The sequence below is a fragment of the Aythya ferina genome (genome assembly GCF_964211825.1).
Source record: "Aythya ferina genome assembly, chromosome: 3".
Lineage (NCBI taxonomy): Eukaryota > Metazoa > Chordata > Aves > Anseriformes > Anatidae > Aythya > Aythya ferina.
In genome coordinates, this window is record NC_140298.1 from 15,798,939 (window position 1) to 15,814,189 (window position 15,251).

General features: G+C 37.4%; 1 protein-coding gene across 35 annotated transcripts in view; it reads left to right on the forward strand.

The window, feature by feature from the left end:
* The window catches only part of NRXN1 (neurexin 1), a 723,656-nt gene extending 712,610 nt beyond the window's left edge, over positions 1 to 11,046 (forward strand). For all 35 annotated transcript variants that reach the window (XM_084513032.1, XM_084513021.1, XM_084513050.1 and 32 more), the window contains one exon: positions 7,982 to 11,046. In XM_084513032.1, the coding sequence (XP_084369158.1) occupies positions 7,982 to 8,289 (308 nt within the window). In that variant the 3' untranslated portion in view covers positions 8,290 to 11,046. The remainder of the gene's footprint in view (positions 1 to 7,981) is intronic.
* Positions 11,047 to 15,251: the final 4,205 nt, after the last annotated feature.

Genomic DNA, 15,251 nt, shown 5'->3' on the forward strand with positions numbered 1-15,251 from the left:
CGGGGGCTCTCCATGGGCTGCAGCCTCCTCCAGGCCACATCCACCTGCTCCACCGGGGCCTCCTCCACCCATGGGGGGGCTGCAGCGTGGAGATCTGCTCCATGTGGGACCCATGGGCTGCAGGGGGACAGCCTGCTCCACCAGGGGCCTCTCCCTGCACAGCCCGCAGGGGAACTGCTGCTGCCTGCCTGGAGCACCTCCTGCCCTCCTGCTGCACTGACCTTGGGGGCTGCAGGGCTGCTTCTTGCTCTTCTCTCCCAGCTGCTGTAGCACAGCTCTCCCAGAGGCCCAACCAACATTGCCAAGTGGCTTAGCTCTGGCCAGCAATAGGTCCGTTTTGGAGCTGTCTGGAGCTGGCTCTGATCTGACATGGGGCAGCTTCTGGGCTCTGCTCACAGAGGCCGCCCCTGCAGTCCCCCTACTACCAAAACCTTGCTATGTAAACTCAATACAGTAATGCATATGCATTGAATTTACCTCTATGTGGAAAGATGTTTTCTTCAGGTTTTTTATCATCATTGTCTTTATGAACGTTAGAAGAAAAATAATATTTTACAAATAGGTTTATAGATAAAACACTGGTCTGAATTAACATTATATTGCTCAGTTTCTATGCCAAAGCTTCATCTTATACCAAGTTTGAACAAAGCAATATTAAAAATCAGGTCCTTAACATTCTATAGAAAATTTGCTTTACTTCTGATACTGTTTGGAGGAAGGACTAGATAGATGGGAATCTGAGGCAGCCATCCCTAGCAAACAGAGAAAATACAATTTTGCTAAGGAAGTGGGAATGCTGGCAGTACTGCACGCATGACAGTGGGTCAGAGGCCAGTGCATCGTATGTCTGAGTTAAATGACATGGGGCACTCTCTCTGTTCATAAGCTTTTTTTGCAGCTTATTTTTTTCTGCATTCAAACTGGGAACTCACAAGTGTTTAAGCAGAACTCTATGCTTCTAGCTAACCATTTGCAGTACCTGATAAATTCAATTAATATGGTGTTACAAAGTAGTTGGTGTATACCAGCTGCAGCTTATCAACTAATTACCATGTTAACAGACTGCTGGCAGTGAAGACTGTTGCTTACCCCACTACCAGACAACAGAGATAAGGATGAACAGTACTTTTTGCTGGTGTTTTCTAGCAATCAGTGCAGAGTGAATTTTCATTATCTCTTGCATAAATAGTAGTAGGACCATAGCTGCTAATTTTCAGCTACGTGCAAAGACCTAATTTAAACCTCTGCATAAACGTTGCATTTTTTAGTGTGTCATTTGACAGCCTACAAAGTAGCAGGTGAATCCTGACAATTTTGAGAAGTAGGTATTCTCTAAGGGTATTGTTCATAAATGGAAGCAGAGAAAATTCAAGGCAAAAATAACCTGTAATGAAGATGGATGGACCCAGAATAGTCTAACCTTAGGCTATTTCAATCTAACTATCTAAAGACTTGAATGAAACCTTGTTCTGCTGTGTTGACATACCATTCTGGCCTATAGGTTTCAAAACCTGCACTTTTCCTAAGGTTAAGAACTGTAGTCTAGATATAAGAATTGGATAGTTTTAATGTAAACTGGTTTAAACAGTACTAAAGGGTATTGTGAACATACCCTTTAAAATCTTACAGAAAAGGGATCATGGAAAAGTAAAATGGAAGAAGTGAGAACATTCAGGGAATCACCCATGTTTGCAAAGATGAATGCGGGTATATGCATCTACAGATCACTTCATGAGCAAGAATCATTCATTGCTCTGTAAGTCAAGACATCAGATTCCTCAATCTTTACAATGACATTTTGGTGTTCCCTTGCAGAAAATTGATTCCTAATTTAGGTGGTAAGTTTTGTTTTGTTTTCTTTATTTTTTAATGAAATTATAAGAAAAATAGCAAGCAATGAAGCTAAGCTCATTGCTAAGCTCAACTAAGCTTCTGCTAAGCTCAACAGCAAAGCTTTCACTAAATTCAGTGGGGCCCAAATGTAATTGTCACTAACCCCACAAGTTTTTGGTTCAGTGAAGACGATCTAACAGTTAGCTGCCACCAAAAATGTGTTCCCAGTGCCCCTGCCCTTTTGTGTTGTTTTTTTGTTTTTTTTTTTTTGTAGTAACATGGGTGGGTGTTCATCTGACACTTCAGCGAGCTAGAGCTGCAGGCAACTAACATACTGGTTTAGTTGTCTTAACTGAGTTGCCACAATTGGAATTGCTTAACTCAAGCTTGAAAATATGTTATCAGTAGTAGTATAATATTTTTGTTTAGTCTTCCTTATTTTATTTGCAAGAACATTTTTTTCCCATTTAGGAATACTTCAATTCAAAATCTAGACCACCCACTGACTCTGCTGATCAGTCAAAATTTCTGAAGCAAAGTAACAAATTACCAGAGATTCCCCAGAACACACACAGAAACAGGATAAATTACTTAATTTGGAAAAGAAAGAAGCAGAGATGCAAAGATGAATGTCACATGTAGGAGTGGGGAAAAGTAGGACTGACAGCTGAACTGGTAAAAGGAGAAAGCATCCATATTGAAAGGGAAGGAATGCTAAAAGAGGAGCAATACAACTGAAAATGTTAACAAAAAAAAAAAAATCATAGAGCACAGAGATGAGGACTGCTAAATATGTGAAGTGATATATTGGTTCAAATCTTCCATTTTGGCTAAAATTAAATTCAATTTTGCAGAAAATGTTTTCACAAAAGCTTTTTATTAAGCTATGAAATGTTCCCCTCTGCTCTGCAGATCATATTAACTTATAAAATCAATTGATTTGGCATGGTCCATCAATTGCTACTGTGCCAACTTATCTCCCTTTAGATTTATTTTGACATTTAAAGAAGATTGAGCCAACAACTCTCCCACCTCTCAACCACAGGGGGGGAAAAAACAAAAACAAAAACAAAAAAACAGTACCTGCAAAACCTTAAGGAGCTGGTAGAATTTGTAAATTATTTGAAGTCAATATACAGCCAATCACTGCACTTGGAGGTTAAAACTACATTCAGTGCAAAGAGAGAATGTTTTACTTCTTAATAAAGGGGCTACTATTTTTACATGTAGATGGTGTTTCGCTGCTAGACTACTTTTATTAGTAGCTAAATTAGTGTCACTTTAGAAGCATGTTAATGTATTATATCTTTCCTACTAAGGACCTTTAAGATTTCAGTTTCTAGGAAGCAAATAATCTGGCTTTGTGTATCAAAGAGTAGAACAGCTACTGTAATATTTTCTTCTTAAACACCTCCAAAAGTAGGTTATTGTCTTGCTCCCTCAAACTCAGCAAGCATTTGACAAATTTCTTAGAGCAAATGCATTGGCATGAGTTTAAGATGGCAAAGACACTCAGCTCACAAACACCACACCTTTCCACCCTGTCTCTGTGGGTTGTGTATGCAGCTCTCTGCTCCCATTCTTTTTTAATCATTGTGTTACAATGGTTAAGAAGTGCAGCATTGCATGCTCAGCAATGAAGCTAGTTTTGTGGTACCTCTCTCACAAGGGCTTATTCATGCCTTTGAATATAGACCATTTCAGATCTGGTGCGAATTTGTCACTGAGCTACAGCAGCTGCATGTGGAATCACCTCCTACTTCTTCCCTCCCATGACAGCTGAGTCATTGCTGGGCATCCCCTGAGGAGCCAGTTTTTGCCCCCTTTCAAGAATCACGTGAAAACAGGTAGGAAGGCAGCAGGCTGAGATACCCCTGTATTTGGACCAGGATAGTTTTGTATAAGTTTACAGCCAATGCTCATCCTGATTTTGCAATTGGGCTGTGTCTGTCCCACCTGTTGGCAGGGGAAGAACTGAGATTTGTTTTTCAGACTTTTTTTTTTTTTTTTTTAATGAGAATTAGAAATTGCAGTAAGCTCAGAAACCAACAGAATGCTCAGAATCCAACAATGCTGAAAAAAGTTGACTACAAACAGGTCTACAATGATAGCACACAGAGTGAAAATTAGTATGTGTCCTGTAAATAATTGCCTTCATGCCTCATTGCAAATGTAGTAGTTAAACATTCTTGTCTTGTGAGTAATTTCCTATTCACAGTTTGTGGGAAGATATAAATGTAAAGAAAACACATTTGGGGTCCTTTTGTTGGATTTTTTGTTTTGTTTTTAAGTCTGCTAATTTCAATTCACAAACACCATGGGAGCCTGCAATTCCAATTTTCTTTTCACAGTATTAATGAAAACTGGGCACTGAAAATAGTCAGATTTTTCCTGTTAAATTTTAAACCACTTTAGAAGTACAGTCAAGAATAATAACTTTCTAATCCATTATTACACAATGTTAAACTGTGTTCAATTGCTATTATTTCATGCAAACTTTTTTGTAAGTGGTAGAATAGGCTTTTAAAAATCAGTCTGTTCTAAGCTGGTCTTTGAGGCAATTCAAAAATGCTGTTCATGTGCTGTTGACAGGAAGACTTGTGCTTCAGAGCAGTTGCTTTGAGAAAGGATCCTTGCACCACAAGATAACTTGTATTTCCTCTCACCGTTATGGCATGGTTTGAGCATAATTACGGTCCTAATGATTTTCTGTAGTTCTTCACTGAACTATCCTCAATTTAGTATAGATTGTTTGAGGATTTTTTTGTGACTTTTCAGTCTTAAATATTGGGATCTTTTTAATATTTAATCTTGATTCACCTCCAGAGCATCTAGCTTCTTATTTAAAATTAGAAACTTCATATAGGATTTCTAATGCTATGGACATTAACAGAGACTGTGACCAAGTAGCAGCCAAGGTTTACCCATAGGTAAACCACTCTGCTGTTTTTCCAGGAGCCAATGACTCTGTCTGGTTCAGCTGCAAAGATAGTGGGTGGCATCATGCATTTCTCAAAGAGTTGACAAGTGAAGAGCAAGATTCCTGTAACCTGGTAATTGTTGCTTGCTCTCCACTGATATAATGTGTTGTGCTCGTCTGCAGTTGTTCTTCACATTCAAGAAAAAAAAATAATCCAGCTGGTAGATTCCCTAAGTATATCTCTGTCTTAGTCAACTAAAGGTCCTGGTTAAATAAAAGGCAGATGTTTCAGCAGGGTTGATGTCTGGGGACTTGTTTATTTACACAGATTACAGAGGAAGTGTAGGCTGGCCTTTTCCTAGTGCCCTTTCCCTCCCTGTCTGAAGATCGGACACTTGCTTTATAGCGTGTGCTCCAAAAGCCTTTCCCACCTGAAATGCAAACAGACAAACCCATGTGCTTTGTAAAACTTTCCTCTTATTTTCTTCTTCATTTGTCTCAGGAGGCTCTGCTAGGTTAAATGCATATTTTAATGTAAATGGAAGAAAAATAGCAAGAAGTAATTTTCCTTGCTGAACTGCTCCTTTTACAAAAGTCCAAACAAATGTAGCAACAGATGCTTTGAAAGTGTTCTAAGTTTAAGTAACATTCATGTAGTTGAATATTCCTAAGACAGATGGGATAAATGAGATAATTGTGAAAATATTCTTAAAAATAAAAGGCTGCCATCAGGTGAGAGGCAAGAGTTTAGGTAATGTTGAAAAATATATCCTACTTGTTTTTTTCAGGTTGCAATGTTAAAAGACTATTTTCCTATAAGCAAGCTGTTAATCGTCATTTAGTGGACATCATTTGTAAAGTTAGTTGATGGCATTTGGCCCAAATGTCTGTTACTTTAAAGAGAAAGAGCAGCTGTTAGTCCATCAGGTATTGACAGAATTCATTCAGTTGCTTTTATTCATTTCCTGAAACCACGTACAGTAAGATAAAACATTGTCTCATTTTTTATTCACTCTGGAAATACTCAGGAGTCTTTGTTCTGAAACAATGCATTGTCTTTTTTAAAGCAATAAATGACAACCTATGTGTAAAAGGATTTCCATTTACTACAATAGCTAAAATGAAGAAACACGATCTAATACAGTTACTTACTACTTTGAGACAGACCCCATTTCTTAGTAGGATGGTACCTACCGTGAAATGAGAAAAAATCTTTGAGCCTTCTGAAGCGAAACTTCAAGATCTCTTGTGTAGTCATAGAATAGACCAATTGTATCAGCTTGTATTAACTAAGAACTTGCAGAGGAAAAAAAAAATAAAAAATTAAAGTACTATTTGACACAAATGACAGTTTTCCTGCATCTTACTGTGGTGCCTCTGTTATTGCAGCCAAATAAAATGTCACCTTCTTTGAACCTATGTTGGATAACTGTCAGGAAGTGGCTTTCTAACATTAAAAACACAAATCACCAATACAAGTAATACCAAGATGGGCAGTGAGCTTCATTCTTTTCAGGGTTTGAGGCTTTTTCACCATTTTATTATTCATAGACCAATTATGGATGTCTGTAGCTAGTGGCTGCTTTTAATTTTGGTTGCCCAAACTCGTTGCAGTTGTCTGACAAAACAGTTTGTGTGGCATTACCTTTAATGTAGCATCCTTAAAATCATCGTCTTCCTATTACGTCTAGAATGCAAAAGAAAAGTGACTATGGGACATATGCCTTTGTGCACCTTAAACAAGATACTTCTCTAATACACTTCTTTAAAATGTTGGTTGTAGCAAGGGCTGACAAAGCTGAAATTACAAATATATTGTAAAAGTAGTGTTTAGCTGTACTCTTAGTTAACATTTATATTGTATTGACTGCATTTTCAGCCATGTATAATGATTTAAAATGTGGTTTCTATAAGCCAGCCTGGATGCTTAATGAAAGTGTTCTGCACCGCTCAGTGGGAAGCTTTGGTTCACTCACTGCTCTTTTCTTGCTCCTGAACTCAGCCAAAGCTGGTTGTGCTAGGGTACGCAGCCTCTCAGGGGTTGGGAAATGCTGTTATAATTAGAGGAATACTGCATAGACCCAAGTCTCTTCATTTTTTCTTGATAATACTTCATAAGTTATAGAAGATCTATCCCACCTGTTGCAGCTCAAAAATATTCTGTACAAGTATCTTCCTCGCCTCCTTTTGCTAAATGCAGTAAAGGAAATCATGAGAGATACATGGGCATTGTGTGTGCTGTGGGCATTTAGCCTACAAATTCCTTTTGGAATTAGATTTCATTCCACACGGCTGTGCAAGGAGATAAAATATGCCAGACAACACAATAGTTCCTATCAAGAAGACTTCACAGTCTGAAGACACAGGTCGGTTCAGTTCATATCACAACTGAAAAGAACAGAATGTGACCTCAGAGGTGGATTTTTATAAGGTTGAGTCCTTGTCTAGTGTAATTTGAGAGTTTTTTTATGGACATACAGTTGCTTGGAGGAACATCTGGTCAATGAAGAAAAGAGGGAAAGGGAGAAATTGAGTGAAAAGGTACTCTAAAGCATAGCCATATTCAAGGAAGACTGTGAATTACAAAAGAGATGGTAGACTTGAGGGTACTCTAAAAGAAATAAAAGTATAAATATAATTAATTTGAAAAAAATATTAAAAGGAAAGGAGAAATTGAGAAGCTGGTTGAAAGGAGGCTAAAGAATAGCTGAGGATCCTTTTATTTGTAGACACCTTATTAGTTGCTATCATTTATTATTATGGGGAATTTGATTTTCCCCCCACATTTCATTTGCTAGTATGTCTTATTATCACTGTCCTCACAATAAGTACTATAGTGTCGTTGTTGTTTTTTTACAAAAGATAGCCAAAGGAGAAGGGAGAGATTCTTTCTTCCCAGATGTTAGTGTTCTGGCATTTAAATTTAATTATTCCAGATGATTTAGACATTCTTTGCTTAGTAACAATGCTTGGAGAAATTATGCTTTTGAAGGCTAGAATTAGATTGTCCATGCTGTCCTCTTCCTTGCTTAAAAGCCTGTTTACTCACATTAACAGACACAAAAATTGAATGGGCTGCGAATCTGAATGCTTTAGGAGTAGGGTACTTGGCCTGACCCAAGTGAGTGCAAATAGAATTATGCACGATAGTAGCAGGTAGATTATTACTAACTCCTCAATGTGCAAACTCAATAATAACCTCTCCCTTATTTCATTATCTACCTACAGCAAATCCTACCAGGGCAGGAGGAGGAAGGGAGTATCCTGGCTCGTCCGAGGTGATTCGTGAATCCAGCAGCACAACAGGCATGGTAGTTGGGATCGTGGCAGCAGCAGCGCTGTGCATCCTCATTCTCCTGTATGCTATGTACAAGTACAGGAACCGAGACGAAGGATCGTATCATGTAGATGAGAGTCGAAACTACATCAGTAACTCAGCACAATCCAATGGGGCTGTAATCAAGGAAAAACAGCCCAACAGTGCTAAAAGTTCCAACAAAAACAAGAAAAATAAGGATAAGGAATACTATGTCTGATCTCAACATCTAAAAGAACGCTTGTATAGAAATAGTCTTCATTTTATCTGAGACATAATACAAACTTATTTACTTTACTTTTTATGAAGCACATTCAAAAACAAAAGACAGGGAATGCAATCAGAAAGGAAAGACTGTTTTTAAAAACAAGCATTTTGTGCTCTTGTTTTTCAGAAACGGGAGCTGATAAATTCCCTAACATCCACAGTGTTTTCATTTACTCTGCCTGTCTTTATGTTGCTGGAACAGTTCTGAAAGACAATGATGGCACCACGCATTCATAAAGCAAGGAGTATTACTACAACATCAAGGCACAATATGAAACAAAACAAATTAAAAAAAAAAAAGGAAAAAAAATAAAAACAGAAAAAAGAAGCTACCTATGATTCTGGATTTAGCCAAAGTGCTAGTGCTTTCTTGAGAAGTAAGTTAGTCTTATTGTCAGAGAAGACTGTCATTATATATGGTGACTCAACAAGCAAACATAAAACAGTTTGCCGTCTGGTGCAGTGAAGCAGTGATTGGAAACTTGCATTTGAAACAAAGTGCTGGCTTTTCTGAAGACTTATGTAGAAATACTTTCAAAAAGCCCCTTTCTGGTTGTGAGGAAAATAGTATGGAGGCCTTATTTTCAAACAAACAAACAAACAAACAAAAATCTGGAATATAAGGCACATTTCCACAAAAGAAAAAAAAAAAAAAAAAAAGAAAGAAAAGGAAACAAGAGGGCATAGATGCAATCATTGGGAAATTTTCATGCACGCTTAATATGTTATTACATATGTTTATATAAAAACACATCTATATGTGCTTTCTGGACTGTGATAAGTGATGTTTTATAGCCTGTTGTATAGAAAATGCAAACTATATCTGCTCTTCAGCCATTTTTGGTAAACTCAATGTTATAAGTGTTGCTAGGTATAGAGAGTTTTACGACATCTGGAGCAACAGACCCAATTTAGTTTTTTTGCAGCCATTATAAATTGTCACAGACCTTTTTCCTTTTTTTTTTTTTTTTTTACTTTATTTTACAGTGTAGTGGTTATACTAAGGGGAACGTGTATGAATGTATATAAGAGTCAGCTAGTTTTTTTCTTACCTGTACAGCCTCTATTCTGTTGCAATTAAGTTCTTGTAGTTTGTATGAAAGAAGTGGACTAGAAAGCAAAAATATATATCTATTGTAATTTCTCTTCTCCTTCCTATCCCCATCTTTTGCTCCTGATATGCATCAATGAAGTTGATCAGAACAGCCAATTTTCCTAGAAATATACTTTCATTAATTAGGTAAATATTTAGTGACTTACACTGGCCTTTGGCTTCCAGTCAGAGCTTCACTATTGGAGAGCATGGTTTGCCTTACAGAAACCTGTTCTTACAAAATTATGAGAATGATGAGTTTCATGAGAATCTTAGGAAGTATCACACTGTGTTGATCTGACATTCAGTTATATTAACAACAGCTACTACAGCATTGGAGGGCAAAAGATCTAAAAAGACCCATTTTTTATAATCCAGGCTGATTCTACTGCAGAATTTACCCCTTTCTCCAAAATGGAAATAATCTGAGGTGCATGATAGTACTATTCAATGGTGGGCATTTTGGCACATAAAAAATCTTTTAGCTAAGTTGATTGTGTAGTATTGCAAGGCATCATAATTAGACAAATATAAGTTCATCATGTTTTGAAGTAACAGCTTTTCTTGCATATATAAAACATAAAAGCATTTTAGTTAAATGTAGTAAATATAATGCTATAGTTCATGTGTTCAGGTTATTTTTTTCTTGTATTGTTTCATTAGATTCACAGCAATAAATCATAGTGTAACGTTTTATTTACAAAGAAGTTCAAAGGGAATACATTAGACAGAAAGAGGGTAGTTCAGTTGAAATCAACCAAATCATTGGAAGGCCTCCTGGGAGGGAATATAGATGCCCACACTTTACAGACAGGAACAAGGAATTTAAAATTAGCTTTAAACATCAGGCACAAATCATTTTGTTGCGTGTTATTCACTGCAGCTGATGAAAAATGCTGGAGACTGGTACAGCTATCTATCTGGGAGTCAGAGCACTTGAAAAATACATGTAGCTGACATGAAAATGCCTCTCTTGAAGGTTGTCAACCACATCAAGGTGTGTTATGTTATATTTGTAAAATTATTATTTTTTCATTAACATTTACAGAGAAATGAAAACAGGTTCACAAAATCCATCAAAAACTCATTTCTTAGATGGTTGTTCACCTATGGCATTCATAATTTCTCCCACCTTTACAAGACAGCTGTACTCAGGGAAAGGCAGAGTTGGTATTCTGAAGGTCATTGCTGGAAGCAAGAGACTTGAGTTGGAGGCAGGAAAGAATTTGAAAGCCAGTTGGTTGTCACTTTTGAAAGATTTCAGTGCTTAAAGATATGTGGAAGAACAAGAATAATCAGATGACAGATCGGACATGAAAGAACATGGTTTGGGTGAGATGAAATTGTCTTTTCTGCGTGGTATTGATTGCATTAACGAAATAGCACAGTTAGGTCAACTTCCAGGCAGTTTGGTAGATTAATCTTTAACTAAATACATACATCAATGAAAAAAATATCTGCTACTACTCTAATAAGCAAACACAATTTTAACACCGTTTCTGAAGGTTCTCCTTTTCCTCTTTAATTTTGTAATTTAATAATAATTAAAAAAAAAAACAAATATGGATGTATCAGAAGTGCCAGCAAGTGAATTTAATATTCCTTTGTGTTTAAAAACAGCAGCAGCAACAACAAACAAACAGACATAAACCAACTACCTAACATAAAATTGGATCCTTTCTCAATAATAACCTAATTTGTTTGACTGAGATGGCTTCATTTCTATGACTGTATTGTGTTGCCTTTTTTAACAAAACACTAAATAATGTGTGAAACTTTCAACCCTAAAACATCGAAGAGAGGCCCAATGCCCCTAACCTTATAGTGCTTTCTGTGATAGATATTTACGATTTTTTTATTTGTTGCAAGGCCAATTTATTCATTATTGGAAATGCTAAGCAAGTGGAATTTACTGTTTTGTTAATAAAAATGTTTCTTAATACAAATGATGGCTTGTTTTTTTGTTGTGTTTTTTTTTGTTTGTTTGTTTGTTTGTTTTGTTTTGTTTTTTCTTCCTCTTCCCTTAGATCTGAGGTACCTGTATGTTCATCTTAAATCAGTGAAAAAAATTGAAAGTGGCATAGACGTTCATGTCAGCAAAAAGTGACTTCAGAGCTCTTTGTACACTTAAATGAAAACACTACAAGTCCTGTGTTCAACTTGCCCAGTTAAAGCTTGAAAATATTAATGCATTGTTTCATAGAATCACTTCATTTGAAATTTTTTATTTTATTTAAATCAGGAATATAGAACTTGATATTCCCCTCCCCTGCCACCTCTAGACTGGAAAAACAGTTTTCTTCCTTTTCCAACACTTTTTTTTTTTTTTTTTTTCTTCATTGACAGAAGATGATAGAAGTTAAGGTAATGGGATACAGAGATAGACCTGAAAATATTTTCACTTGTCTAGAAGTTGGTTTAAAATTAATAGAAAAATTAACATATTTAAATTCTTCAGAAACTTTTCTACATAGAAATTACAAAATTTCAGCTAAAGCTGATCCTTTACATTAGTATTTCCCTGTTTAGTGTGGCTCTTCAATTCATGGCTAACTTCAAGCAAACATCTAATCCTACTGATTTAAGGAAGCATCTAGTTATCTAAATGCGTTACTGAATGTGGATGAGTTAGGCTTTTGGATCTAAATTCCAAAAAGAACTTAAACGTGTATCTTCCTTACTCACATCAATACTCACATCAATTCATCTGCTTAATTAGGTATAGACTGAAGTAAATTAGAAAATTTAAGTTTGGGGTTATCTGGAGAAAACATTCTGTCTTCCATTGGTATAAAATAGTTAAATAGTATAAAATAGTTAAATAGTATAAACATAAACTGCTTTATGCATAGTTGAGTTATAACAATAGTGATTTTTGTTCTACTACTACAACAACAAAAAAGCATATTTAATTATACACTTTTAATTGAACTCTACACTTTATTTGTTCACTTCTTTTACATCTGTGCTGTACTCTGCCTTTAACCAAAAACTAATGGCCTCAGTACCTACATCATCCGTTATTGGTTAACTGCTTTAAGTGGTGGCCCCCACAATCAATCATCACTGCAGCCAAGTAGCTAAAAAACCTTCACATGATGAGGAAAAAAGAGAAAAAAAAAAATAAAAGAAGTAAATACAACTTAGAATAAGGAATTGGCTTACTTATGAAGACTGTAAATTACGGCTGTGTTTGTTAATTCCTCCAATATGACTACTTCATAGTTTAACCAAGTATTTTTTATTTGGGTATATAAGTATGATTTTTCATATTGACTATGGAAATTTGCTTCTAAATTCACTCCAGTCCTGTCTAGGGGTGTCTGTTAACATTATGCTCTGGTAAAACAGATTTGTCAGTACAATTTTATTTGGAATCAAGGCTATTTGCTTTAATTTAAGGGCCCTGTCCGTTGCAGTCTGTAAGTATTCCAATGTATTTCAATGTTAAAATGTTTCTGGCCCTCATGGAAGTGGGGAGAAAGAGAAATCCACAATGCATTTAAATCAATTTACAAGTTATGAATTCTGTGGGGTGATAAAATGACTTGCCCGCCACCCTCTTATTAGTCTGAATAGTCTATTCCTCCTTTGGTTGGTCATCACTCCATGAAACCAAGTGTGTTAAGCTTTGAGCTAGAAATTCTACAAAACAACAACAACAACAACAAAATCATTGCTATGGGTGTGCTCAGTTTTCTGAGATGCAGGGCCAGAAATTTTGCAATCTTTCACCTGCTTGTTTTGGAGGCTTCTTAAGGTCTTTGGGGCCTATCCTCTTTAATATCTTCATTGAAGACTTGGATTAGGGAATAGAGTGCACCCTCAGTAAATTTGCAGATTACACCAAGTTGTGGGGAAGTGTCGATCTGTTGGGGGGTAGGAAGGCCCCTGCAGAGGGACCTGGACAGGACAGGTCAATGGGCAGGGGCCAATGGGATGTGTTGGTACTCACAACCATCCAGTTATCTTTGCTTGCTTTTTAGAATGAGCAATTTCCCTACAACAATGCTCTCCCAGCCAAAGGGGTTGAATTGTGGTAGACCACTCTTTTCATTTTATTTTTTTAAAGAAAATAACATACTAATGACATAAGGTGTAGATTTACTTCAAAGAAGGTAGTATTTTTAATAAGTAAATTGCCTTTAAGTGCAGTAATTTCATTCCAGCATATACTCAGAAGGTTTAAAAATCCACGGCAGTAATCCTCAACAGCATCCTTTCTGGAAACAATAAAGACATTACTTTATTTTTCAGAGTGCTCAGGAACTGACAACAAATGCGAACACATTGGTCTAGCTACAGCAAATAATACAAGGAAATGGAATTTGGGCAGCCCAAAATAACTGCTGCCGCCTTTCCCAGACTTACAAGTGAGTCTGTTTACAAGCAAGTAGGTATTTATTACATGATAAATAGCAAAATACTTTTATCGGTCACAGTCTGGGATGGAGCAGGTTGAGAAAATACAGGCATGGCCTTGCATGGCTGCATCAGCCTTTTGAGGCCACTGGGACTCAGGTGCTGTTGAGGTGCCTGCCAGTCTGGGGAAATGGGTAGATTTTATACAAGCAGCTGCTCCATACCCACTTATCTGCCATTTTCTGATAAACTTTCATTTTCCATTTGAAATTAACACACATTTTCTGGGGAAAGCACAGCAGATTGGTTCATTACACAATTTAAGTGGTTCCCAAAATGTGTCACAGCACAGCCAGCGCTTTAAGAAACAGAAACCTGTCTTTGCTACAAGCTGACAACATGGCCTCAGGTCTAGGGGAGAAACCTCTGTCCTGTTCAGGAAGGCCCTGGCCTTGGGCACAAAGGCTGAAAGAAAGGTCATGCTTTAACGTTGGCAGCAGTCCCTGGGTGGAGCAGACCTTGGTGGCAGTTGTGTGCCCTTTGTGCATAAGCATGGTGGCTGAGGGCATGGAGCAGAGTGAGGCAAGCAGGGAAACCCTGCGTGTCTGGTTGGGCTGGGTTTGGGCTTCAGGTGGGGACAGCAAGGGCCTAGACACGGGGAAGGACTTGTGGTTCCTTATGATGTCTGTAAAGGACTGCCCTGCTGCTAGGCTCTGATTTTAGCAATCTGACAAAATGGTGGTTCACAGGACCCAGGGCCAGTTTTGAATCCTCAAGGAAGCAAGCAGATAACAACAGGCAATGTCCAGCCAGCACAGGGACCTGCATTGTCCTCCCCAGGCAACAATCATGACAGGACTGTTGAACTGGATGGGGAACTTCCAGTCCTTGTTGCTTGGCCCAGCTGGTGTGGGTTTTGATGGTAGCACGTCCATGTTTTCCCTGGATGTTAAATACATAAAAAGAGTGGTGGCATCAATATGTATGTTGCCTCACTAGCACAGCCTTTGTTTAGAATATCAAAAAAATGAAAATGAATAGTCACCTGAGGTAAACTCTGGAGAAAACATTTAACCCAATCAAGTTTCAGATTTGTCAATTCAACACCACACGTGTGAGCCCATATAGGCTCTATAGTCTGTGCAGTATGCAGCCAAGATTCCTGAAGTCCAGTTCTCAGATGAAAACAATACTGTTTTTTTCTGTCATTTTCTGCTTTCCCATGTCCACTGGTACTCCTCTGCTTGCAGTGGGAGGGCCTAGGAATTTACTTAGGAGTCGGTTTATTGTTTCTTTATTACTTTAGCTTCCTGTATCTCACATCAGAGAAGAAAGCTTACTTCTATGCATGTGCTTGAGCAAGGAGGCCAGGACTCAAAGCTACCCAGGCAGCTGCATCTCACAGGCATTAAACTAACCCCATGCAGCAATTCCAATATTCCTAATTTTCTGGAACATCG